This window comes from Vidua macroura, chromosome 8, assembly GCF_024509145.1.
Source record: "Vidua macroura isolate BioBank_ID:100142 chromosome 8, ASM2450914v1, whole genome shotgun sequence".
Classification (NCBI taxonomy): Eukaryota; Metazoa; Chordata; class Aves; order Passeriformes; family Viduidae; genus Vidua; species Vidua macroura.
The window spans coordinates 24,221,135-24,248,062 of NC_071578.1; the positions used below are offsets into that span (position 1 = coordinate 24,221,135).

Here is a 26,928-nt window from a genome sequence, read left to right on the forward strand (position 1 = left end):
AATAAAAAGGACACAGACTGGTTAATTTTGTGTCTTTGGATTTTTTTTTTTTTTTTTTTTTTTTTTGTAGGCTTCTGTGCACTGAGGCTATTTTGGGAGGAATACAAAGGGCTGGGTGGGCTGTGGCGCAGTGGAAAAACTGAAGGAAATGGCTGGTTGGTTTTGGAAAGACAGCATTCAGAGGAACACAGTAAACCTTTTAGCAGCCTTGCTTGTCTCTGGCCATTGCCTGAGTTAAGCTGGCTGGTGTGCTGGTTTCAGTTCCTGCTTTGCTCTCCTAGTGTGCCTCTTCCCTGAAGGCCTCATGGGGCATCCTGTGGTTACTTCTCCAGAAAGAGAGGAGCCTTCCTCCCTTGTCTGTTGTCTTTGGTATTTGATAACAGTGCTGTTCACAAGGCTTATTGTTCTTATTTCAAGGCTGCAGTAACAACGTGATGTTATTTATTTTCTAGCCATCAAGGCCTGTACCTGTGGCAAATTACCCTCATTCACCTGTTCCAGGAAACCCCACGCCACCTATGACACCAGGGAGCAATATTCCTCCATACCTGTCACCTAACCAGGATGTCAAACCACCATTCCCACCTGACATTAAACCAAATATCAATGCTTTACCACCACCTCCAAGTGAGTAACAAACAGAATGCCCCCACAGTCATTTATTGTTGCTCTGTTCTCTGCCACATACATTTCAGAGTCTGGAAAGTAGCTCTGATTGCTGCTCTGGGAGAGAGGCTAGAGTTGTTAAGTTGTAATAGGTGGCATGCACAGTGTAGGCTCACTTGAGCCAGTGGACAGAATAGAGAAAGACTGCTATGGTCTTCTAAAAGAGAGTATCAAAAAGCTTCTTCCAGGTTAAACTTGTAAGGATTTTACTCCAGAATTATTCCTTTAATATGCTTCCTAAGGAGAAAACACTTGATTTTGGGTTTTGTTGTGTGTGCTTTGGAGGCTTGTTTATTGTATGAACTTCCATTCGGTCTATTTTGTTCAAGGGCAAAGCTATTCATTGAACAACACTGCAGAGTAGGATAAAATGTGAATATTTATAGCAGTGTCTCTATTGTGATCCATACAGGCTTCTTAGGAATATTCAGTACTGTGCCAGAAATTGATATATGTTCCTTTCAAAGCCACTCAACGTCACAGCTACACTTGGCTGGGAACAGGGCAGGAATAACAAGATCTCTCTGACTGGATACTAGCATGAGATGTTTGAGGTTTTGAAGTGACTGATGAACAATAGGAGCTATCATTTACTAGGGAGCTGGGAGAACCTTATGTTTTCTATAAAATAACTGCTGCTGCATTAGCACTTTGCAGCTCTGGAGTGCAGGATAGCTGAAAAATCAAGTAGAAGAAGATGGGCTGCAGTATTATTTGGGCAAGAACACAGGATATAAAGCCATTTGGACTTCATAGATCAGCTGTAAGTTACCTCAAAATCTAATCTTATGGGCTCAGATAGTAATTGAATACCAGTGTCTTTGGTCATCACATAGTTTCAGCTGATGAAACTGTTGAAACTAATTGGGTAATGCTGATCCCTGTTCAAAGCAGGGAAAACAAACATTATCACAGTTTGACATTATTAAGAGATTTGTTTTCAGTCTTCTGCCAACAGAGTAAGCTTGGACACAGAGCCTATCCTGTAGTAAAAACCAAGAATTCTTGCCATGCCTGGTTTCAGTTGGTGGCTGGAATGCTATGGCCCTAATGTGAAGTGGGTGACAACAGAAGGCTGCTGTGCCATTGCTATCAGTTTGAACCTTGTCACTTGCAACAGTTAGATGATAGAATTACTTTTGATTGTATTTTTGTGTGTGTGTGAGCCTGCTAAGTTAGACCCAGTAGCAGATCGCTGTGCCATTTGTTACTATTCTGTATAAATATACACATTATTATTGCACTGCAGATGCTAAAGGGAAAGTTCACGCTTTCTCTCCCTCTTCGATCCCAGCCAACCACAACGATGAGCTGCGCCTGACGTTCCCTGTCAGAGATGGGGTTGTCCTGGAGCCCTTCCGGCTGGAGCACAACCTGGCAGTCAGCAACCACGTCTTTCACCTGCGGCCAACCGTGCACCAGACACTGATGTGGAGGTAAGCTCAGCCTTGCTGCCAGTGAGTCGTGCATCCCGTGAGGGAGGAGCGGCAGGCCAGGGGCACTGCGTTTAGATCTGCCAGGAATTTCACTTCAGAAATTGTGGCCTGCATAGGAAGAATGTCCTTTCAACTCGCAGGTACTCTCACCTGTCATTTTCCAGAGACAGCACAAATGCTTCACAATATGTATTGCATGTCCTTCCTTGCTGATGGCTCATAGCATGCAGTGTCTGAAAAACTGCTGCAACAATTGCATCCTTTCTGCTCTGCGTGGAACAGGAGTGGGATTTTCCCTGACCCACACCACTACAAACTTCCATCTGGGAATCTGAAGTCCCAGGTGCTTTGTGACCTCTGAAATGTTAGCTAGCTCTGCAAGGCTCTTAGAGTTTATGCCTAAATTAAATGGTGCACAGTTTTCTAATAATGAAGAGTAACCCAATAAGAGTAAGGACCCGATTTAGAGGCTTGGTAAAATCACTTGGAAAGTGCTTAAATCCTCCAAACTTCAGAAGCTAACTTCCTAAATTCCCCTGTTCTCTGACTCCACAAGTAAGCACAGCTCAGAAATGTGAGAGTATAGCTTTCCTCATACAAAGGCTTCTGGTTTTCACTTACAGTCAATTCTTATTTCCAGCACAGAGGAATGTTTTTCCTTGGTCGCACTTCCCTGTATTTAATGTAGATCTGTATAAGTGATTCTAGGATATGTTTTGATTGTACCATGTTCATGGAAGGGCCTTAGATCAAATGACAATCAGAGCCTTAATTTTTTTTAAATTCATATATTTTCAAATACTACAGAATAATTTTGTCTCCTTGTTTGTTTTTCTCAGAAAGTATCTCTGTGTTTATCCTGGCTGAGCCAGGATAAACATTGTGTTGTCTGAGCCTTTCTGTGTGCACTGTGGAGGCTGATTAGTTGCTTGGGATCTTGTATGGAGGTTGCTTACAGGTGTAGCTTCAGGTTTTGTTTTTGTTTTTTTTTCCTGTGAGGATCTTCATCCCCTTAACTGGAATCCACTGGAGACTTGTGTATTCCTGGTGTGGATAGTGTGAGGTGGGCAGAGCGATGTGCTCGCTTCCCTGGCCCAGGACAGGCTCTGGCTCTGAAGCTGAGGTTTGATGCAGGAGTCCTTGGTACCACAGTGCCCCTGTGCCCTGAGGGAGCCTGGGGGTTGGGAGGGAGGGAGACTGCAGGCAGACCACATCCAATAATTAACACCTAACTTTGAGGTCAGTTATTGCTTACTTGCATTTCATTATCGTGGAGTACTCGCAGCACAGGGAGTTTTGGCAGTTATTTGCCAGTTCTTATTAATAAGTAATCACTACTGGGGATTGTGCTGGCTCATTCAGTAGATTTATAGTGCTGCACTGAGGCATGAGGCTGTTTCTTAATATCTGTTCTTTCTTTCTTCCTTCGCTCACCAAACACATAGCCTTTATTTAAACTTATTTTAATGAAGACTCATAGGTAAACTGTGCTCAGGTCTGCTGTTTTGAAAAGCCTGTTAATAGTGGGGGGAACAGATAGTCCTGTAATGAAGTCATTTCACATTAAGCTCAGGGCTGGATGGATGCCAGAAAAATGAATTAGTCACATGTGTGGATGGATTTTGGTTTTTATAGAGAATGGTGGAACCGAGCCAATTCTCAATATTTTTCTGCCAGTTAAAATATTCGGCAAAACCTCTCACGTGTACACACATAATGAATAGCAATGCAAGTATGTTTCTCCCCATGGGAACTTTTCATGGTTACGAGAAGCAGAAAGGTTGAAGGCAGGGAAAATGTCTCCTTGAAGCTGGTTCAGTCTTCACACTGCTGTGTTGTTAATAATGTCCCATGGTGGAGACACTGTGTGCTGAGAACACGAGCTCTCCTGAGGTCTGTCACCTCTGTGACACTCGGCAGGCCTGTTCACCTCGCCTGCTTGGGTTGTACATCAGAGGTACCAAGGCTTGCTTCCCTCCAGGTCTGGATCGCTGTGTTGTGCTCTCTTGAGGTGAGAAACTGAGTGAAACCTGCAGAGTCAGCTTTCAGAAAATGGTTAATAAAATACTGAAAAAAAGCCTGAAAAGACTTCATGTGGATGGCTTATGTTGAAAGGCCGGGTAATTTGGATTCTATAACTTTCTTTTTAAAAAACCCACGTGTTTGTGTCCGCTGCTAAATCTTGATGTTTTGGAATCCAGAAAAGATGATGTTGAGTCAGATTGAAGTCTCTGTAAGGAAAATGGCAATTTAGGATGTTAATCTCTTGAATGAGCTGCTCCTCTTGGATCTTACAAAGATATCTTCTTTCAGGCAACATAGATTGTTCAGGAACGTAGATTTTAAAGTTTGCACAATAAACTTTGAGCTGTCTTTTGCTGTCATGAACAGTAGAATTCTGACATTCCAGTTCAGTTTTCTGGGTTCTTTTAAATTTCTTCTTGAAATTACTCATTCCTAGAACAAGGTTAACGTACATTTATGAAATTAATGTCATAGTCTCTACCCACTTAATTTTTAATTAACTTAATCTCAGCCTTTTCATTTTTTGAAGGTGTTACAGAACTCATTTCTGAGGAGCTAAATAGTGAGTGGAAATTATTATAGGGGAGGTGGGAAGAATTCATGCCCTGAAAGAAGGTCTGAATTGGATAGATTTAGTCCACAGCCATGTTAATTTAGAATCACAGAAGCTGATTTTGGTGGGGGGTGAGATATAGGAGCCATTTTATCTTAGTTGATTTACTTGTTCTAAGGCAGGATTAGCTGTATTTGTATTTTGTCTGACATGCATTCATTCAAATGCTTCTTTGAGTGCTCTGAGGTAGTGAAGAATCCAGACTTCCAGCACAACCCACTGCCACATATTGCTTTCTCATTCTTAACTCCTAACACAGGAAGGATCTACCTGATATTGACATTCTTCTTTCTGTAGGATCACTCCATGGTCTGGGTTTTCAAAGAGGTTTGAGATGTTTCCTTGAAAAGTCCTTTATAAGTGTAAAATAGGAACAACTTGGGGGCATGCTTGCATCATTAATTCATCATGACTTGCTTCTGTTCAGGGCTTTTATGAAGGAAATGTCTTATATTCTCAATAGCAGTAATTCAAGAAAAATAATCTGATTGATCAAGAAAAATGTTCCTAGCATAAAAACCACCTCCCTCTGCAGTGTGAAAGCGAAGTTAAAGGAAGATTTATTGGTTGTTGTGCAGGTCTGACTTGGAATTGCAGTTTAAGTGCTATCACCATGAAGACAGACAAATGAACACAAACTGGCCAGCTTCAGTCCAGGTCAGCGTTAATGCAACCCCACTTACCATCGAACGTGGTGACAACAAGACATCTCATAAACCTCTGCACCTAAAGCATGTCTGCCAGCCAGGGAGAAACACCATTCAGATTACAGTCACAGCGTGCTGTTGCGTAAGTACACCGAGCTCACGGCTGCAGCTGCTGATGCTGACTCTGCTATTTAGAGCAGTTTGCAAATGTTGCCTTAGCTGAAAGAGACTTACTCTCATTTTTTTCCATGCCTTTTTCTGGTAAGGTTTTTGCTTAATGGTGTTGACACAGTCAGAGTGCTAATATGGAAATTTTTGCTGCTTAATTGTTGCAGAATGTAGTGGCGTCCTTCCAATGTCTCTGACAAGGTTCATGGTCTAGGGGAGGAAGGGAGTTTTATTTCCTACCTTCTCATGTGTGCCTGTGTAACAAGGTGGCTGAAGTCTGTTGGTGTAGAAGTAGATTATTGCCATGAAGACTGTTGATGGTACTAATTTCATTTACACAGTGTATTAAATGGTCTTTGGTTTGTTGTGAAAACATCAACATTGATGCTGGTGATGAATTTTCAGATACCTTTTCAGATTAAAAACTCATATGCAGTCTAGACCATTCAGCTTTCCCCTTTCTCCTTTTCCATGGGTTAGTTATTCTCAGGGATGAGTGCTGTATTTTTAATGCACACCATTCTGCAAATCCAGTTTGAGCTTCTGACTGTTCTCTTGTCACTGACAATAAAGCAAGCTGCTAGCTCTCACAAGGTCACAGTGTGAGGCACTTTGACAAGAAGCCATCCACCCATTTTTCTTTACTTCACACGGATGTTTCCCTGCATAATGTCATTTATCTGGTAGCAAAGAGCAGAGGGGCAGCATCCTGTGAATCCACAACGAGCTCTGTGTTGGGTAAGAAGATTCAGCTGATTCCAGGCACATCAGTTGCAAATTGTTTTCACAACTTCCAGCGTGGTCTGAGGGCAGGCAGGTAGGCTAGGCTGTGTCAGACAGTCCAGGGTTTTAAAAATAAACCCTGATGTCAGAGATTAATATGTCAGCTGTACATATACTGAATATTAAGGAGGGAGAAAATGCAGAAAATCCTTGCTTTTTTAAAGCCCTTCTATGCATTAAGCATGGAGCAACTGCACAGTGTGCAGAATATCCATAAGGGAGTGTGTGCTCAGCAGAGCAGAACCAGCTTTTATGTTTAAGCCTCAGGCTCTCACAGAAACCAAGTGTCCAAAGGAAGAGTGCAGCTCAGTTTGGGAGTGTATTTAACACTCCCAAACATTTAACGTGTGTGTTGGGTTCTCTTCCTAACAAAATGTGTTTCCTTGCAGTCACACTTGTTCGTGTTGCAGTTGGTGCACCGGCCATCGGTTCGCTCCGTACTTCAAGGTCTACTAAAGAAACGCCTCCTCCCAGCAGAACATTGTATCACCAAGAGTGAGTTTGTGTTTTGTGTGGGTGATGATTTTCCAGAATGTCTATGTTCAGTTATGATAAGCTATCTCTACACCAGATTTACTTGTTTACTGAAAACCTTAAGCTGTACTTAAGGAATTTTCAGAACATGGTGTGGATAGATGAATGGCTATTTGGGTGGAGGCAACAAAGTTTCAAGGACACAAGCTTAGTTCCTAAAGAGGACTGTCCTATCCAGAAGAATCTCTCTGGCTTTTCCCACATATTTGTTTTTGACTCACCAATAAAGAAAGATTAATTCTTTATTTATCTAGGGCTGCTCTCGGTGCTTGTATGACACTTAATCTGATTAAGAATGCAGCTGATATGCATGTGTGATGGTTTTTCTGTTCAGGAGAATGTTCTAAATTACACAGAAGACACCTATATGAGTATATTGTTCATTCAATTGTCCCTTAAATGTTGAAGAAATTTCTGCTTTCTGTGTTAGAACTTAGAATACACTTGTGCTTTCTCACATCTATACCCACCTTCTTCCTAAACAGTCAAGAGGAACTTCAGCAGCGTAGCAGCTTCCTCTGGCAATGCAACACTAAATGGGGAAGATGGAGTCGAGCAGACTGCTATTAAAGTGTCTCTCAAGTGTCCAATCACATTCCGGCGGATCCAGCTCCCGGCGAGGGGTCACGACTGCAAGCACGTACAAGTGAGTGGGTGGCAGTGCCTGGCAGGGTCCCCTCAGCCACGTGTTCCTACAGCACCCTCAGCTTGGTTCTCCTCTGGGAGCACCTAATGCATGGCATTTACGTCTGTAAGCCTCAATAGTTAACTGTATAGATGCTTAATGTAGAGGAGAAAAGTAAGCTCTTTGGTTCAGTTTTCAGTGCTAGGAGGCTTTTTTCATGTCAGTTTTACTTTTGTCTAATTGCTTCATTTAATACAGTATTTTCCTTTTGTTTTGGTTTTTTCTTTTTTTTTTTTTTTTTTCTGATACCTAGTGCTTTGATCTGGAATCTTACTTGCAACTGAACTGTGAAAGAGGAACTTGGCGGTGTCCAGTATGCAAGTAAGTGCATCCATACTACATAAAATGCAGTTGTACACAATTTGACCAAATTCATATCGTATTTAAGACTGTGAAGGGGAGAAAGAAGGAAGTTTTAGGAAATAAGGTTATATATCACATTTACTTAAAGAGCATAAAGTCCAATGAGAATTCCTGCAATATTTTACCACCCTGGATTATTAGAAATTTAAAAACATAACAAGATATTTTCTGACAAGATTTCATTACAGATCATCAATGGGTTGTGTAAGGTTCAAAAGAGGCTTAAATATTTACATTGATAAGATAGATATCTACAATCCAGAATAAGGGTAATTTTTTTTAAAAAAGCAAAACATTTCCAAGGAGCAACAGCTGGAATTGTTGCTTAGAGGAAAAGAGGGGTAGATACCTTGTTATAATTTCAAGCTAATATTTTGACCAATGAGTTAGTGTACTGCAGAAAAAATGGAAGAAAAACTTGGAAGTGGTTACAGACTGTCCATCCTTGTGTTTAACTGGGCAGAAAAGCCAGCAGAATGTCTGCAGGCCAGTTCAGTGTCTGTCACCTCCTGTGCTCAGCACTCAGGGTTGGGAGCTGAGGAGCCAGGGCTCTTCAGCTCCAGCAGCTGTGGCTGTAAGAGCTGGCCCTGGGTCTGCACAAGTCTCCAGCTGGGTCCTTGCTCTGCCAGCCAGCGTTAGGTACAAACAGCAGGGATTGCCCATTCTGGCTGTTCTGAGGACATGGCAGGATGGAGATGAGCTTGTTTCCATTACTGTCCATGGTTGATCTGTGTCCTAACACACAAGTGCTTTCTCCAAACTGCCCAAATATTTTCTATCTTCTATGTTTGGCTAAAAATATCACAGGAGTTGGATATCTTGCCTTCTTAACTCATGTATTCATGCATCCAGCCTAAATTTTTGTCCTGTGTCTCTGAGCATAAGCACCTGCATTCAGATCTAAGTGCCTACATAGCTAAATCATTTCGAGTTTTGTTTTGTTCTGTCCCCATCTGTGCTGATCTTAAGTAGAATAACTGTAATGCTTAGTTGCTTTGCAGCCATTGTACTGCGGAGCTCAAAAAAAGAGAAAGATCTAATTAAAAAAAATAGTGCTAACTGATATTCACAGGAGAGATCTGCTATGTTTGAAAATACTTTAAATTTGCAATGTATTTCACTAACAAAATTTACTTAAAGAATTTGAGCAGCTTGTGGACACACACAAGTGAATGTATCCTTATCTCATCTACTTGATGTAAATATCCTGGTAATGTAGATGTAGAACTAAAACTGTTTCCCCAAATCATTCTTTCCCTAGCGATATTCTAACATGAAGTTTGTTTCTTTTTTACTTTTTAGTAAAACTGCTCTCTTGGAGGGCTTGGAAGTTGACCAGTATATGTGGGGTATTCTGAATGCTATACAAAAGTAAGTGATCTCCCTCCTGATATCCAAGACTAAGCAACCAGGAGTTATGGTAATGAGTACTGAGATAGTCACACCAAAATAGATCTTGGTGATTGAACTTGAATATTCTATTGCATGGTGCCTTGGGGGAGCCAAGTGAATCAGTTTCCATCTTCTTTGTAGCTATTGTTTGGGTTATCTCTTAATGGCAGCCTCACCAATGAAGCAGAGGGAAGAGCCAGAATGGAGGATTAAATGCTTTCTTATATTTACAAGCAGTCCCTCTGATTCAGAGGTGGCAAACCACATTGATATGTTTGGATTTTATTGTGTGGACAAACAAAGCAATGTGCTCTCATGATTGCCTTTTTTTAAATTTGCTTTCAGCACACTCTTGAGGAGTAAAAGATCTTAGTGTTGTATTACACCAGAGCATTTCAGAACATTGGTTACCATGCAGATTCTTATGGAAACTTCAGCAGAATTGATTTTAAAAAATTCAACTGATATGCTAAATTTTCACATTATTTTGCAGCTCTGAGTTTGAAGAAGTTACAATTGATCCCACTTGCAGTTGGAGGCCGGTCCCTATAAAGTCAGATATTCACATCAAAGATGACCCAGATGGCATTCCCTCAAAAAGATTTAAGACAATGAGTCCAAGCCAGATGATCATGCCAAATGTAATGGAGATGATTGCAGCTTTGGGTCCTGGCCCGTCACCTTACCCATCCCTACCCCCTCCTCCAGGAGGCAACAACTCCACTGAATATGGTAACCAAGGTTAGTTCTATGGCTTTGTGCACCCAGCTGCTCACTTTAGCACTCAGTGGTTCAGTCAGCCTCGTGAGTCAGGTGTGTCAGCGCATCTTTGCAGAGTGATGCATGAGGACAGCAAATGGTATGGCTGCAATTCTGAAATTCTGCCCAGGTCTTTTCAGTTAAGGTTCATCTGTTCAACAGAGTGTATATTTTAGTAAGTATTATATTTTAGTAATATATTGTAGTATTTAGTTATTTTATTTAATATTTTAAGTATTTAGTGCTTGTCATATTCATAGTCACGTAGCCCTCCCTGAATCAAGAAACATTGTATCTTACCTTCTATATTTATGGCCTGCCACAATAGACATATTTCTGTATGTTTTTTTCTGTGCATTTTCCTTCTGTTCTACTCTGAAGTGAAAACATCTATTACTACATAAGTAGAAAACCTGACCCATTAACCCTGCTACTTGGGTCACTAGGTTAACTTGATGTTCCATAGGCCACCAGAAAGGGACAACTTGTAAAGAGCTTTTAACTGCTTTGCAAACACCTTTGCATTAGAAAATTACTTTTGAGTTCCCCTGCCCATCTGCTACCAGATTGAGGAACAGGGTACTAAATGCAGGCAATGGAGATAGGTTTTCAAATTACTGGTATGTTGTGAATAACTCAATTATAGTGACAATTCTGAAAACATGAAACCAGAGACTGTTTCTTTTGCAAGTAACATGATATGAGTCAGTTCAGCTCTGGGAAAAGACCAACTGTTCACACTATCAGAATCCCCAAATTGATTACAAGGTGATACATGTGCTTTTTGCAGGCGTTGAAGAAAAATATAGATTGCGTGCAAAATACAGTTAATTTGCTCCAGTGACTGCAAAACTGATGACAGATGATAAAACTTACAGGGTTTTCAAACAGATGAATGATTACTATAACAAAGCCAAGAGCACAGAATCACATTTTTTTCCCTCATTTAGTAGGAGTGAAGTGCAGTCAGAGCCTGAGAACAGAGCTATTCCTCACCATATTTCCAGCTCATATTCAGAAGCAGACAGGATAGCCACGTCACATGTGGAGTTTAGACTTCGTGTGAGCATGGCTGCCTGGACTGTTATTTTGCTGCCTTCCCCTATGGGTTCTGCAGCAGAGGTAGTGACTGCTCCTTGGAGCCCTGAGTCCCCTCTGGCAGGTGAAACCCACGCTCTCCTATTTGCCCTGCAACAGGGATGTCAGCACAGTGTGCCATATTATCCTAAATGTCTGACAGGTCACTCCCCCAGCACACGGCACTACTCTTGCTGCAGAGAGGGGGTTGCTGCTGCATGGCTGTAACTCCCTGGCATGGTGCCTTTATCTTTATTCTCCATCGATATGTGCACTGAAACTTAGTGATTGCAATTACATAATGTCCTCTGATTAACAGTTCTTTAGAGCAATGTAGTAATAGTATTACTACTGTGGTTTATGTTTGTTTATTTGGGTTTGACAGGAAGCATACTGAAGTTTAATTTGCAAACATAACAAATATTCGGTACTACAAGATCACATTCCAGCTGCCTGCTAATTAATTATTCCTGATGCAAGGCAAGACCAGCTATGTTCTGTGAGACTCATCCAGTTTGCAGATTAACAAAATGAGAATTAGTAAGGCTCTGCAGTATTTACATGATAGATCAAAGTCCTGACATCTTTGAGAAGTACTCTTACATGGCTAATGACTACTATTCCTCCAAGATTAAACTTCTGCTTGTGAAGCTGTGCTAAAGAGCAAATGATGCAACTACTTCAGTTTGTCAAACTCCCTTCTTGAGTTGAATATTTAAAACTGCTCTACTTCTACTGACAAGCTTCAGGCTCTCTGTGCAAGCTCCAAAGCTATTTTGTTATTTCAGAGCTCAGTATCATGCAGTTCAATTGCTTATATGAAATAGGTGAATGGTTTTAGTTCACTTTTTGCTGTTCATGGCAAATAAGCCACTAGGGCTGATATCTGAGTTGGAAGTGTTAAGAGAGGAATCTTGACAAAAATTATGAAGAGTAAAATCCCTGTGTTGGGATACCTGCTTGCTTTAGAATTCGGAAGATCCGTGGACTGAGTTGGACTGGATCCCTATGGACAGTGGTCATACAATACTTGTCATGCAGAGCAGCAGGGACTCCAGGCCTGCTTCAAGATGTGTGTGTAAATCCAGTCAGTCAAGTGAATTTTATAAGTTTTCTTATAATTGGGAACCCCAATTAGATATGCCTCTTTTATGCCTTTTATGAAGGGATAGAGTAGAGGCTGTGCTGTGAATTGGTATTGTGGCATCTTTCATCAGAAGCTGAAGCAATGCTACAGTCTTACTGAGTGTGTAGAAGCACAGCCATAAATAACACAGGTGTCCTATAAATAATCTGTGACTTGGGCAGTCAGTCTCAGTTACACTGAGATGCTTCCAGATACGAATATCCCATAGAATTTAATATCCTGTTTACTTCTCGGCATGGTTAAGTTTATGTGGTGACTTGGCAATAGTTTTTCAAAATGTCAGCAGTTTTCAATTAGTTCCAACACATAAATGAATTATTGCAGCAGCCAGTGTTTGGAAGCCAAGTGCCCTGTCCCCGCTCGCTCAGCACTGGGGGCACAGCTTTTTCAAGTTCAGTGTCACAGCTCCCTGTGCTGTGCAGGGAGGGCGTCACATCACACAGCTCCTGCAAGATACTCCCAGAGATCAACGCTGGAAACAAATCACATCTGTTTCTCTTTCAGGCAACAGTTACCAAGGTCATGGCAATTTTGACTTCCCACATGGGAATCCGGGTGGCACATCTATGAATGACTTCATGCATGGGCCACAGCTGTCGCATCCCCCAGACATGCCGAGCAGCATGGCAGCTCTCGACAAACCTCTCAGTCACCCCATGCAGGAATCTGTAAGTAATGGTGCTGGGCACGTAGATTCTTGTTTGTGGGGGTAAGGAGCTCTCATCCAGCTGATGGACTTACCTCATGAACTGCTTTGACTTTTTGTGGATTCCTCACTTGGGAAGTTGTTGAAATAGAGTAGTCTTGAAAAGTGCCAGAAATGCCAATTTTTAGTTTCTGACCATTTTGAGTTTTTGGAGAAGGATTTCTGCACTTTTTGAATTGTCATTTAAGCTTGTTTATCTGAAAGAAGAACCTGGCTCAGTGTGCTTGTATTAATCATTGTGCTTTGCTCTGACACATGAAAAAAAATGTACTTCATTCTCTAGGCCAGCAGGACTGTGAATATCCATCTCCAAGAGACAGCTTGTTAAAGCAAGATATCGGATGACTTCAGAGCAGGGACAATATCTTCCCTGGCTTTTTCTCTGAGGGCAAAATTTGCATCAAAGCATTTTGAGGGGGAATTCTACTCAAGAAGCATGAAAGGCACTTTTAAACTTTTGGTAATAGGACACGTTTGCAGATTTCAAGGAGAGACACTGCCACTGGTTTAAAAATATCAATATAAGAGACTGAAAAATAGAGGTTCCTCAGGTTTCAAATGAGGCAGAATTGTGTATTGGAAAAGCAGCTTGCTCAGAGCACCGAGTTTTCTATACAGAACTTTATATATCTCCAGAAAATGCAGTACTGCAGCAACTAGGTGATAGAAAAGCTACCAGCAGCATTTAGCTCTTAGGCATGGTTAGTCATCTATTTTAACTCTGTGTGTGGGGTGTGTATACATCCTTTTTTGTTCATTGAAGTTGCAGAGCGGGGGGTTTAAAGTGCGCTGTTACTGCACAGGAAGGATGTTTAACTTGACAAGTCATATGTGCTATGTCTTTAGTGAATCCTAGAAAGTACAATTTCAGAATGTAATGAGGAAACGTGGTAGCAGATGCTCAGCAAAAGCCTACTCAGTCAATGTCTCCTCTAGCTGGCAGTGGGTTTTCCAAGGAGGATGGTGAGAAATAGAAGAGAGTGGAGGAAGAGTTCTTCCTATGGTTTGGAGAGAGTCCAGGTACCAGGACTGTCTGCAAAGGAAGAGTCCAGAAACTGTAATGACTTTACCACTTTACAGGCTGATAAATGAGGACAAATATGCTGCAAACATAGTTTTGCACTGGCATATTCCGCATACACAGCACGGACTGGTCAGAATTCGCTGCACAAGAATCAACCGCACAGTAGTGAGAGGAAATGGGTGAATCAGCCTGAACCAGTCACAGCTGCTTTCCTTCGAATCAAAGTCACAGGGAATTTATTCTTTGCTTCCCATTATCTGGCACCTGCCTCTTGACTTCATCAGCCATACCTTTGCTGCGGTAGTTACCCTGGTGAAATTTCTGAAGTGGTAGGATATGAAGTAGTTGAATATGAAAGTGAAGAATTTGTAGCTTTCTGAAAATGGGACTGTTTACATATAGCAGAGGTGGAAGTTTCTCAAAGCTATGCACATTCCAGAGCTGTGGGAGTGTATCTAGGCAAATGTTAATGGACTTCCAATTCTGTGGGCCAATCTGTAGCACATCTAATACTTGCTTATGGTAGCTGGCAATTAAAGTAAACCTTTGCCTCACTTCTCCCTCATCTATCATGATACTCAAGCAATACCATTTGGGAATAGGAAGCAGTGCTAAAGCAGATTCCTACATTATGTCAGTGGCTGGTTTTCTGTAATGAGAATCCGTTTTCAGGTCTTTTAGCAGAGGAGAATTAGATTAACCTTGTCAATGTGGCTGTGCAGTTTTCAGTCCACATTTGAGTACTCTTAGTGCTCCCACACAGCCTTTTTAGTGCTATAAATCTCTGCTTTCCTCTTTCTTTCTTACCCTCTCTCTTTTGTTCTTTTCTCTCAAAATTAACTGTTTGTCTGTAGCAGACACTCAAGAAAGGCATCTTTTAAATCACTGCTTTTTAGAGAAATACATGCCTTTAACACATTCCTAAATTGTGTAGTTGCATGTCTTTGACGAGACACTTCATACAAAAACAGCTACAAACAAATTGTGTGATTGAACCAAAGTTTTAAGATATTGCCTATGTTCTTCTCTGGCTTTGTCTTTCCTTTTACACAGTTAGCAGCTTTTTGTAGTTTGCACATACTGTTCAATTTGACCGTTTACAAGGTGAGTTGGGATTGGATGTTCTGTCCTTTTAGACCTGAGGTCTCTCTTACTGGAGCTGAATGCTGCTGAGGAAGTTCCTAGCAGTCCTATTTTGAAGATGTATGTGGTGACCCTTACACAGTGGTAGGCAGAGAAAGTTGATCCCTCCAGACATACTCTGTAGGTCACTCCAGGAAATGCAGATATTTGCTCAGTGTATTTAGGGCTGGGTAACCAGGGATGGATCAATCAGAGTTTCCTTCCCTTAACACTGCTGTTCCACTCCTATAGAAGAAGAAAAAAATCAGGACCTGAAACATGATCAGAATACCTCTTCCCCAGCATAGAGTGTTGTGAGAGCTGTGGAACAGATACTACAACAGTGCAAGATTGCTACCGAACAGCTGCCACAATCATGGCAGCTCCTGTTTGTTTTCAGAAATTGTAACTACATTTTAGACAACAGAGAATTCAGTTAGGTCTAGTTTAGTGCTTCTTACACACAGTATAAGGAGTGACTGAGCAATGGATGATGACACCATAGGTTCATACACACAGGGAGCTGATATGAGCTGGTACTACTGTAAAAAGTCATTGCTCTTGTTTCTATTTTCACTTTTCCTCCCTCTCACATGTGCAAAAGTGTTACTGCAGCCATGAAGTGATCTGGACCCAGGTACTGATGTGACTGGAAACTAATTCAGGGGCAGGGTGGGGAAATTCAGTGCATATCTACAAGGTTTCACCTTTCAGACATGGCAAACTGGTGGATGGGAAAAGTGGCCAAGAACATCAGCAGGGTAGGCAGGATGGCATCTTTTAACAGTTTTGGTAGCTAACACAGCAAAAGAGTTGGTAAAACTGTGACCCTGGTAATGGAGAGAAATATAAACCATTGACTTAACCTGGTGATTTTTTCCCCACTAATAATTTTCTTCAGAGACAGGAAGGATATTGCTGTGCAGTGGCAGGCCCTGTTGCTCCACAGCTGTACATCTCAGCTCTCCTAGAGGTCACTGTTGGGCTGTAGAGTCGTGTTGCTCTGTGCTATTAAGCTGAAGATACAGTTGTCTGCTATAAGCTTTTCTTTTATAGACTGTAAATGCTTTAAGAGTGCCAAAGCCTATGCCGCTAAAAACATCTCTGGAATTACCTTAATGTGCAAGCAAAGGAACTTTGTTACACTCTGCATTCATAGTGCAGGTCAGTGCTTTCAGAATAAAATGGTGGGAGTTGCAGGTACAAACTTATCATCAGTTAGCTGAATGCAGATAGAAAATGTTCCCATCCTGAGCATTTTGCTTTCTCACTGAGGGGCTGGTGGAGTCAGTGACCTAAGTCAGATGGATTTGGAATCTGCGATGGCTCTTCAAAGAATATGATTGCCCTCAGTCTTACAATAAACAATTAGTTCCTATACACCCATTGTCTAAGGACCCAAGTGGCTGTGTTATCAACTAAATATATATTTAAATCCTTGCCTGTACAAACACAATGTACCTGCTTATTTGTTTTGAAATCTATCTGAGAGCATATGAATGCCTCTCCTGGTTAAAATAGTTATTTATATACACATGTCAGCATGACCCTTGCTTTATGCATTCAGGGATAAATTTAAGACATTCTTCAATATAATCCTGTTTAGTTTTGGTTTATTCCAGAAACTGGTTTCCCATGTTAACAACACTATCATAAATTGCTTTTAACTTTTTGTTGTTATTATTAAGCTTTCTAATTTCCACACATGTCCTTAATGAGTGAGGAAGGAAACAGTACTATTAAGACAGACATCTACTTATATTTGGACTCCTGCAAAGTTTTTGGGCTGCAAATTCTTTTACATTAAAGTGCGATCTGTGGGCAGATTTTGTACAAATTTTCACCTACAGTAACAACAGTGTTGGAGAATGTTTTTCAAGTAGTCAAACTATGACCCCAATGGCATAATGTATATCAGTACTCTTTACCATTTACTTTAAGCTCTCGTATGGGATAGAGAGCCAAATACCACACAGGTAGAATCATTTCCACAAACCCTCGTAATACCAAAGTATTGAAAAGGACCTCCATGCAGCTTAGTGTGACTATCCCAATGGATCAGTATTCAAGTTTCAGTTTTCCTAAGAGTAGTGAAAAGTATTTTTAAAAATACTTGTTTCTCTAATTTTTTTTTTTTATGGGAACATTTTAATTAAGTTTTGTAATAACCTTCCTTTTGCTTTCCAAAGCTGAAGGCTGAGGTTAAGATAACTTTGCAGTTTATATGATATGAAAGGGTGAATACTGACATAACATTTTGCTGTTTTCTGTTGGCTTGGCTGGATAAATTTCATGCTGTTGTTGAATGTATTTGTTCCTTTATTTCAGCTTCACTTTGTCCAATATGTAGCATTCCTCAAAAAATGTTTACATTTTTTGTTTCTCCATATACCCAATTTACATGAGATACCTGATTCTGAAGCATTCAGACGCTTTTCTCGTGGCACCAAGGTCAAGCCCCAGAGAATCCACTAGCATTAGATGTGACATGCAGCAGAGGGAAGAATTGTACTTGTGCATTTTTATTGCTTCTCTGTCATGTGAGAAAGACTTTTCCCCCATTCAGTAATAGGGTTATGAAGACACATGTGGATTGGTAGTTTATTCCCCACAGAAAACATAAAAAACACTAAGCTCTTGTTAGACAACTCATCCACAGCATGAATACAAAGCAGAGTGTGATTGTTGGCTTAGTTGAAGTTAAGGCAGTGTACTTTGCAGTCAGCAGGTGTGCAGCCACCCACAGCAGCTTGGCTCATGGTGGGGAATGTGCTTCCTGAGCTGCCTTGGTTCTGTCAGAACCTGGAATATCAGCAAGGAAAACCTTCAGCCTTTAACAGGGGTGTTGCATTCTGAGAAGAAAAGGAGGGAAGGAGTGGGGAAGAGCTGGTGTTTGCAAGATGTTTGTAAAGAGCTAAGACAGGAATAGGCTGCAGTGTCAGGAAGCTACTGAACAGGGGAGCTGAGCAGAAATGATGCATTTTCTCAGTTAATGAGTTTCCTGGCGTAGGGATCATTCAACAAACTCTGTTCATTCTTAACATTTTTTAGGGCAAAAGCATCTGCCTTGCTAATGCTGAGCAGCGTCCATAAACCTCCTTCCCTCTTCTTTGTGGTGCATTGTTTTGCATCTTCATACAGTTTTCCACATTACAAGGAAGCAAACCAACAGCACAAGTTCAATGTGTTTTTTCCCCTTGCAGACAGCCTTCAAAAAGCTGAAACACTTCCTCCAGCGTTGGGATATGGAGCTTCCTTTTTCAATGGCGCTTTTTTATTTCTTTTTTTGTTGTTGTTTGTGGATTGATTTTGCTGGGGTTTTTTGTTGTGTGTGTCATTTTTTAATTTATTTTGTTTTATAACATGCAGTTACAGAGTCAGGCACCGCGAGCACTGTACCTTGTGGCCTCACTTTCTTTTCCTGCTTTTTTCCTCCTCCGCAGATCCCTCATCCCGGCAGCACTGATCAGTCCCATACTTCCATGCAGCAAGGTTTGCACGTCCCTCACCCCAGCAGCCAGTCAGGGCAGCCATTACATCACAGCGGGCCTCCTACCCAGCAGTCCCGGCAGCCGCCCCCGGCCGCTTCTAGCAACCATCCACACAGTGACCTGACCTTTAACCCCTCCTCAGCCTTAGAGGGTCAGGCTGGTGGACAGGGAGCACCCGACATGCCGGAGCCCTCGCTGGATGTAAGTCTGTGTCATACTCTCATCTGCCTGCCATAGCGTGTGCTTCGCATCGCGCGGGAGGGCGGGGAGGGCAGGGGCCGGGGCCCGCTTCCACAGCACATGCCATCCTTTCATGCTTTGGTACATGGGCGCAGGTGCTGCAGCCAAGGTGACAGGGCACTCCTGACCTGCTGGGAGAACGGATGGTTCTGGTTGGAGCAGCTGCGTGGTGTGCGAACCATAAGCCTCTTCCTAGCACCAAGGCAGGCATTTCTTTAGGCAGCAGCTCAGGCACCAGGCTGGGAGCCATCTCCTCCTTTCCCAGCTCGGCGCTGGTCAGGCTGTGCTCTCCTAGACCCTGAAGCTGTCGCAGTGCCTGGACAGGAGGAGGGACACAGCTGTGTGTGGTTCTGACTGTGGCGTTGCTATGCCAAGTGAGCTCTGCACTGAGCCCTGCCGCACGTCCTGGCCAGCGGGAGCGGGATCTGTGGTGGCCTGCCCGCAGTGTGACACTGTCCCTGCTCCCTGCAGCCAGAAACAGTCCTTGCCCTTCCATACCTGCTCTTGTGTGTGGCTCAGCAGCATAAGTTCCTCCTCCCAGTACACTACGCAGGGAAGTAAACAACAAGGACATTTTCTGCCTCTTAGCCACCGTGGAAGGCAGCTCACAACTAAATGAAGTCTAGTTTTAAGGCCAAAAGTAGTCTTCCATCTCTTAATATAGATTCAGTGGAGTTGGAAGTGACTTACTTGAGGTATATCTCCCTGGTTAGCCATCTACCTCCCAAAATAAAAATCCTCAGCACTAGGATTGGATTTTTTCTTTGAGTCATGCATTCCTGTATGTGTATCTTCTGTCTGTTCCAAAGTCTGCTGCTGCACAGTTAATTTCCTTAGAGGTATGTTTGCTTCTGTACCTTGGATTTATATCTGTATTTGCTGTTGCTGTATACTTGCATCTCCCCTGTCACACAGGAGCACTGGGCTGGCAGGCAGCCTCACGGGGGAGGGAAGGAGTTAGGGGACAGATAGAGGCTCCAGGATGCGGCAGGAACAGTGATCAGTGAGGCAACTTCTGCGGTTTCACACAATACAGTTGTGTGCACATCCTTTGGGAACAATAGGTTATGTGGTAGTTGAAGTTCTGAACCCTTAAGGACCCCGTCTGAGCAATACTGAAAGGTGAAATTAAAATGTCTTTTTTTTCTTCTAATACTTAAGAAACATACAGTATTTTGTTACGGGTCAGGCACCCATTCCTTGGTGAGAGGTAAAGTACAAAAATCTGTACACGTACCACAGTACTGTGGTTATCACTGATGAAGGATTGCTGGATTCTTAATGGGAGGCAAGTGCTGTACAGTGTGGGAAATAAACTTAATGGAAATACCTGTGAACCTGATCAGATGCATTATTTTAATAGGTGTGTTGTGGAACCTGGTGTGTTGCCCATGCAGCAAAGCAAACAGGGCACTGTACTGTGGGCAACTTGGCCCACTCCCTACTGATACAGTCATGGTCATTCTGCAGGAATTCAGTGAGATGCAGTCTAAGGTTTAATCTGGGTTAAAGAATCCACCTCATATGGATGCAGGCACAGACAGGAGAGATCTGCACAGGTACTTCTGACAGCAGAGGCTCAAGACTGAAATCACTAGTTAGACCTCTCAATTTGCACTTCAGGAGCACACTTCTCCAAACTCTACCCTAAATCTGGGACATTCCTGTAGCTTCTGTCCCCATCACCCCCTCACAGGCCTTGGCACTCCTCTCTCTTCTGTCCCTGCTCCAGCACAGCACTCTCAGTTCCCAGCAAGTCCTGACTGAGGTCTCTGCTTTTCACACCAGTGGGGCAGGAGGCCAGCTGTGCTGCCTGACCCCTCTGACTGAGGGAAGCTGAGGTCACCCTCACAACTCAGAAGATTTCAACTTTGCATACTGAGCATATTGTTTAAACTTCCACTCTTCTTAAACTTTTTAAAAAATCCCCGGTATACAAGAATGAGTCTCATAGACAATTTAAATTTTTAAGAATGAGTTGTAAAATTGTAGGACAAATTCAATAACCTTTTTTATTTCTCCACACTTGGTGGGGCTGCCATTCTGCCATTTTCTTTTGGACTTTCTTTTTTTTTTTTCTTTTTGGATTTTTTATGAGATACTCATAAAAATTTTGATAGTAGGTGAAGTACATTTAAAAGTCTCATATCTCCATACAATGACAATAGCATTTTTACCATGAATAAAATGAGGTGGTAGCTTAAGAAGAAGATTCCTTCTGGGAGATTCTGTTTATGTAAACTTGACATTGCATTATTTCAAAATGCTTAGAAAGCAATAAACTTTTTTTTGGCATTTCATGTTTAGCTTATTGAAAAATTTGTTTATCCATATAATGTTAGAAAATGAAGTTTAATTTGCACAAGAGTAATAGAAGCATATAAATACAGTGTTTATATGTTAAATTGAAGTGGTCAAGGTTTTGGTTTTATAATATTTGAAAACATAGAACAACTTAAAGTTAATTTCTTGTACCTAAGTTTGTTAAAACAGTCCATATTTTTCTGTCTTTCAAACAATGCAGAACATAAAAGGGCTTTATTACAAACTGTTCTCTGCAATTTTTTATATATGACACTTTTATATTTGCCTAGGAAAGGGCGAGATGCATTATAGAGCAGAAAACATTGCCTGATGCACAACCCAGGAGTTACAATGTGCTTGTCATCTGTCAGATCAAAAAGAAGGTGTTGTGAGGTTTGAAAAACAAAATTTTATAATTGGAATGCAGTATTATGGAAATACAAATTGAAGTCCCATAGCTATTCATTTTGATACTTTAAAGCACTGTGCAGATTAGGTCATCTTCTGTTGGATGGAATGTTACACCTTTAAAATGTCTGGAATTGCATGTAATGCTGGAGTCAAGTAAGTACTTCCAACCACTGTGAACTCCTGCCACAGAAAGGAGAAGGACTCACCCAGCTGCCTTGCCACTCCTCTCTCCTTACTCCTCCTCAATTGGTTTTTTTTTCACTTTCCCTGATTTGTTGATTGCTTTAACCCTGGGTGAGTTTCTTGCTCCAGGTCACTGTCCCAGAGCTTAGATGAGTGCACTGAGTTCCTGAGGGTGAGGAAAGGACAGGGCTGCCTCCTTCTGTAGAGTTGCAGGCTTTGGGTGGCCATCGAACTAATGTGTGAGAGCCAGACCAGCCTTTGCCCATCTACCTTAAGCTCAAATATGGAGCTTAAAGGTATGCACTCAAAGTGCATGTTTGAAATGTTTATGCAGTGTTTTATAGGAAACATCCATAATGAGCATTTATCCAGAAGTTTTTGTCAGCATCACGAGCCAGGCAATATGATGGGGAGGTGGATTGAGAAACCCTAACTGAGATGATAATGTAATTCACAGGTAAAAACTGAGCCACAGAGACTTCCACAAGCAATTGGATACTGCATCACCTGAGGGTGTTAGGCTTGTGACGCTGCCTTCTGTTGTATTTGGATATATTGTTGTGAAAACCAGATTCCAGGAATGTGTGGTGTTTAATCCCTTTCTTTTCTCAGTTGTGTTTCTGTTATCTGTAATTTTTATTTTGTCTTTGTATTTTATAGCTGCTTCCAGAACTCACAAATCCAGATGAGCTGCTTTCATACCTGGATCCTCCTGATTTGCCAAGCAATAGCAATGATGACCTTCTGTCTCTCTTTGAGAACAACTGAAACTATATGTATTCTCCCATCCTTTTCACTTGTTCACACGTGTGTGGCTGCACAGCGAGGAATTGTAACACTCCTTTTCCACAAGAGAAGAAAAAAAACCTCACAACTCGATCCAATGGTGCACTCCCTGCTTTCTTCATCTCAGAACTGCTTTTGTTAGCTTCAAAGACTGCGAAAGTGACGGGAGAAAATAATACAAAAGTTAAATAAATACAGTAATCTCCGAGTCTGCCATGCTACATGTGACAAAGAAGCATAGACAGTTGTGCAGCTATTGGAAACCCCATTTGGTGTTCATCCTCTAGAGAGAGAGTTCTGTGATAAACATAGTGTGAAGTATCTTGGCAAAACCGAATCTTGGCAAGGGAAGAGAAATCAACAGAATGGAACTGTCTTTAATTGACCCGTCTCAGAGTGTCTTTACAATGCTTGTTCTTCCATTTTTTTGAAACTGTATCTCCCTCTACCCCACCTCTCCTCTGCCCCCCTCCAGCCATGGGTTTTGTCCTGGCCACACAGAAAATGAAAAAAAAAACCACCTACAAAGCTCAAAAAAGCACAAATCCTACAGTCAAGTGGCAAAGGTAGGGAAGACACACAGACCTGTCAGAGGGAGCCAGCAGTTTAGGTAATGCGACTTCAGTCCTGAGATCTTCAGGCCACAGCCGTGGGTGTCGGGATTTCTGCAAGCACAGGGATCTTTACCATCTCTTTGCAGAGGATTCCTCTGGCCCAGCACACAGATTGGAAGCACCCAGGAAACATTTTTTTAAAGTTTGCAATGTGTAGGGATTTTTGTGATTTGGTTTCAAATCAGTACCATTTCTGACTGCGTTAACATCCAGCTGTAGAGATTGCTGTAATAGATCTTTTTGCCATGTATGCCATACGTAATGGAAAACAGAGGGAGGGGGGATGCAAACCAAACTGTTCCTGATTATTACCTACAGCCTTCAGTGCCCCAAGAGTTTGTGTCACTGTCTGTACTGCACAATGCATAGTAAGACAAGCTGGGTTGAAGGCAGCAAGGAAATCATTGCAGGATGGAGGGAGAGTAACATCATTTTCTGCATAATTATTTTTAATAATCAGCTTGAGAAGGGGCATTGACATTGGACAGACGTCTTACAGCTTCATTTTAGTTTTGCTTTGCATTCTGTTTTCGTGACTGTTACAGATACTTCCGCCTTTTCCTTTTCTCCTCCTTCAGTTTCTTTTTTTAAACTTTGGCTGCTGGGATGAGCTCTTTCTTCTGAAGGACCGAGTGTGGGGAGAATAAGTACCTGTCAGTAGATTGCTACTGCCCTCAAGAGACCCTGCTGCCATAATTACTGTCTTGCCCCTGTGATCTTTGCTTCTCGTGTGGTTGCTGCTCCTGCATGAGCTTCCTATTGCTTCTGTGCCCATTTCTGTGCTCTTTGTCTCTCTCTCTCTCTCTTATAAATGATGTACAGTAGCTGTGTAAGAAGTGCATGTGTGCCAACTTTGCCCTCGTGGTGCAACATTTCAGCTTTTCCCCACTGTACAGTTGCTGGTTTTGTTTCTTTTGATACTAAAGCATATTTGACCCTACTCCTTTTCCTCTTCCCAAATTCAATCAAACACCCTTCATTTGCTCGCCACAATGCGTTTTAAACTGAAGTGCCAGGCAAAATTTTGTTTGTTTCTGTCAGTTTGACTAGATAGCTTCCCAGCCCTCTGTGTTTAGTTTGCAGTGCTGTAAATGGCGTGCTCTGTGCTTACGACTCTGGGTTTGCTTTCCTCACCAAAGTCATATTTGTAAATTCTCTGCATTTTTTGTTTTATTTTGCTCTTTTTGTTAATGTTTCCCACTACTGCTGTACATGCATTGTGGTATATATGCTAGTCAGCAGCACCTTGCTGTAGATATTAAAGGAAATGGCGGTTTAGTTCTTTTATTTTCCAGTAGGAGTATTGAATCTGTCAAACGTATTATGTAGAAATGGTCCCACACTTATATTTTTCCTCTTTCAAGTTTTTTTAAGAAAGGCGCTGTTCATTATGCAAAATCAATTATTTTAAGAATTGCTATTGTAAATATCTTTGTGAATATTTTAGTATCGTCTTTGATAATATTCAACATTTTCATGACCTGGTTATACTTTTGCTGGTGTTTTTAAATACCTTGTCTGAAAAAAAATATGGGTCCTTTTTTAAAAAAGAAAATTGAGGGTTCTTTAACAGAATACGGGAGTTGGGTTTTGGGTTTTTCCCCCCCTGTTTTCTTTTGGTAAGTTAGCCCAAATTTCATATCCATTTATATGATGAATGAATTGATACATCAGGCAGTACCTGGATAATCAGGGCCCAGCTCTGTCATGGAAACATAATTGTGTTTGCCTAGGGAAAGTGATTGCCTAGGGAAAAAGTAACCCCAACTGATCAACCAGTGTTCATTGACTGTGGGTGATTGTGAGCTGGTAATGGCAGAGTTTGTTCATTTGCCCAAGTGAGCAGAACACGTAGGACCAGCTGTCTGACCAGGTAAAGATGCACTAAGGGAAGCAGCAAATCTGTATGGTACCGTATTTATATCACTGTACTGGTGCTCCAGTCTCTGAAACTGGGGCAAAGACACTTAGGGATGTTGGTGGGTGGGGGAGGGAAACAGTATAGTATATTTTATTCTGCTTAGAAGTGTCTTTTTTCTTATGTAGGCTTGACAACCTGTAGAGGATCTGTGCAGAATATTAAAGATACCTTGGTGTAATACATGGTAATATGGTTGTGGTGTGGTGCTGCTATCACACAATTCCTAGGAAAGACCATTGTTCAGTTACTGATACGGATGTGTTGTGTAGCCATTTTGCTGTAGTAGTTTCCCCCTGTTTTATTGCTGCATTTTTTTATATAGGTCTGGAAGTCATGTGCAGAGGTGGCTAATGATAAACTGACTTTATGCCCTTAGAGTTAGTTTTTTTCTATTTGGGGGGTAAGTTCCTTAAGCCATAGGTTTGGGAATAAAGAAGATTTCTCATTATTAGTTGGAACTGGTTGCTCTAATTTTTTTAATTGATTCTATTTCATGTTTCATTCTCCACTGATTCCTGAGCAGCTAAGTTAGTCACCTAAAATTAATTTTCTTTTAAACACAATATTAGTATTTTAAGCCAGGTATGTTAAGGATTGACCTTTTGCTAACTGCTAGTATTTAAAATGTATCATTTAAAAGTACCTGTTGGAAAGCATAAAGGGAAAAGAAGCCCCATAGATATTAGCAATATGTTTGGAGCAGTGTTGGCATCTGCTTTGTACAGTAATAGATAATTAAAGCAGACAGTTGACATCTTTAAACTTACAGAAATACTTGGTTTCTAAGCAGAACTTGGAAAGTACAATTTTTACCCATCACCCAAACGTTGGACATTTGAGACAGTTTTAAAATTTATCTGTCACCTAAAATCAGGTACTGTATAGTGAAGTCAATATGAAAAAGCTTCTGAAAATTTAGTTATTTTTTTATCTGTTCACTGCCATACTAAAATTTAGAGGAAAAAAACCTAGCAAATAGGGTAATCACAGTCATTTCTTTTAAAGCTTAATTATTATATGAGATTCCAGTAGTATTTTTCTTCTTTTTTTTTTTTTTTTTTGTTTGTTTACCTTTTAATCGTTTCCCTATGGAAGTTCATCTGGGAAAGAACCCACAGAGATCTACAGTTCTGCTGCCAAGACATTATTATAGGACTGACAGTACACGCCAGTGTCTGCAGCGGAGACTCAAGGGACAGCTGTACATATGTAAATGACAAATAGAGACATGTTAACAGAAACGCGTTCATTTTCCTTGGAATGTGCATTGTTTTTATTTCGCAGGAAAAAAAAAAGCTTGAAACTCCATCTTATGTGGAAAATGAATCCTGTTTGTTAGCGTTTGTGGAGTCTCAGCATTTGTTCCACTTTCACTTCTGTAATATACTCTGATCCTTTGTTTTGTTTTGTTTTATCTACATGTAATATTTAGCTTACGTGTACTAGTCTATCACCTGTGTATTTTTAGGGTGCTACAGAAATAATGAAGAAAAATACGGGGATTAAAAATTAAAAAAAAAAAAAATTGTAACCAAATTCATACTTTGTACAATTTTTGATATCACGATCAGAGGAGAATTAAAAAAAAAAAGTACAATCTGAGGTAACATACAAAAATGGCCATTGTCTTTGTTTGTACATTGTATGTACAGTACAATGCAATCATTTCATACTTTAAACTGGTCAGAAAAAATAATTGTGATTTTTAGTCTTGCAAAACTGTATGTAGTTAGATGATGTGACAACCTAATATTTATCTAATAAATATGTATTCAGATGAAACCTGTATATTAGGTGTTCATGTGGTTATTTTGTATTTAAAGATCAAATT

General features: G+C 41.1%; 1 protein-coding gene across 1 annotated transcript in view; it reads left to right on the forward strand.

Moving 5' to 3' along the window:
* Positions 1-22,770, forward strand: part of ZMIZ1 (zinc finger MIZ-type containing 1) — a 283,289-nt gene extending 260,519 nt beyond the window's left edge. Inside the window, exons 12-22 of the mRNA XM_053983271.1 lie at positions 453-627; positions 1,916-2,102; positions 5,319-5,529; positions 6,728-6,833; positions 7,358-7,518; positions 7,811-7,878; positions 9,223-9,291; positions 9,806-10,053; positions 12,800-12,963; positions 18,591-18,839; positions 22,437-22,770. Of these exons, the coding sequence (XP_053839246.1) occupies positions 453-627; positions 1,916-2,102; positions 5,319-5,529; positions 6,728-6,833; positions 7,358-7,518; positions 7,811-7,878; positions 9,223-9,291; positions 9,806-10,053; positions 12,800-12,963; positions 18,591-18,839; positions 22,437-22,544 (1,746 nt within the window). The 3' untranslated portion in view covers positions 22,545-22,770. The remainder of the gene's footprint in view (positions 1-452; positions 628-1,915; positions 2,103-5,318; positions 5,530-6,727; positions 6,834-7,357; positions 7,519-7,810; positions 7,879-9,222; positions 9,292-9,805; positions 10,054-12,799; positions 12,964-18,590; positions 18,840-22,436) is intronic.
* The last annotated feature ends 4,158 nt before the right edge of the window (positions 22,771-26,928 follow it).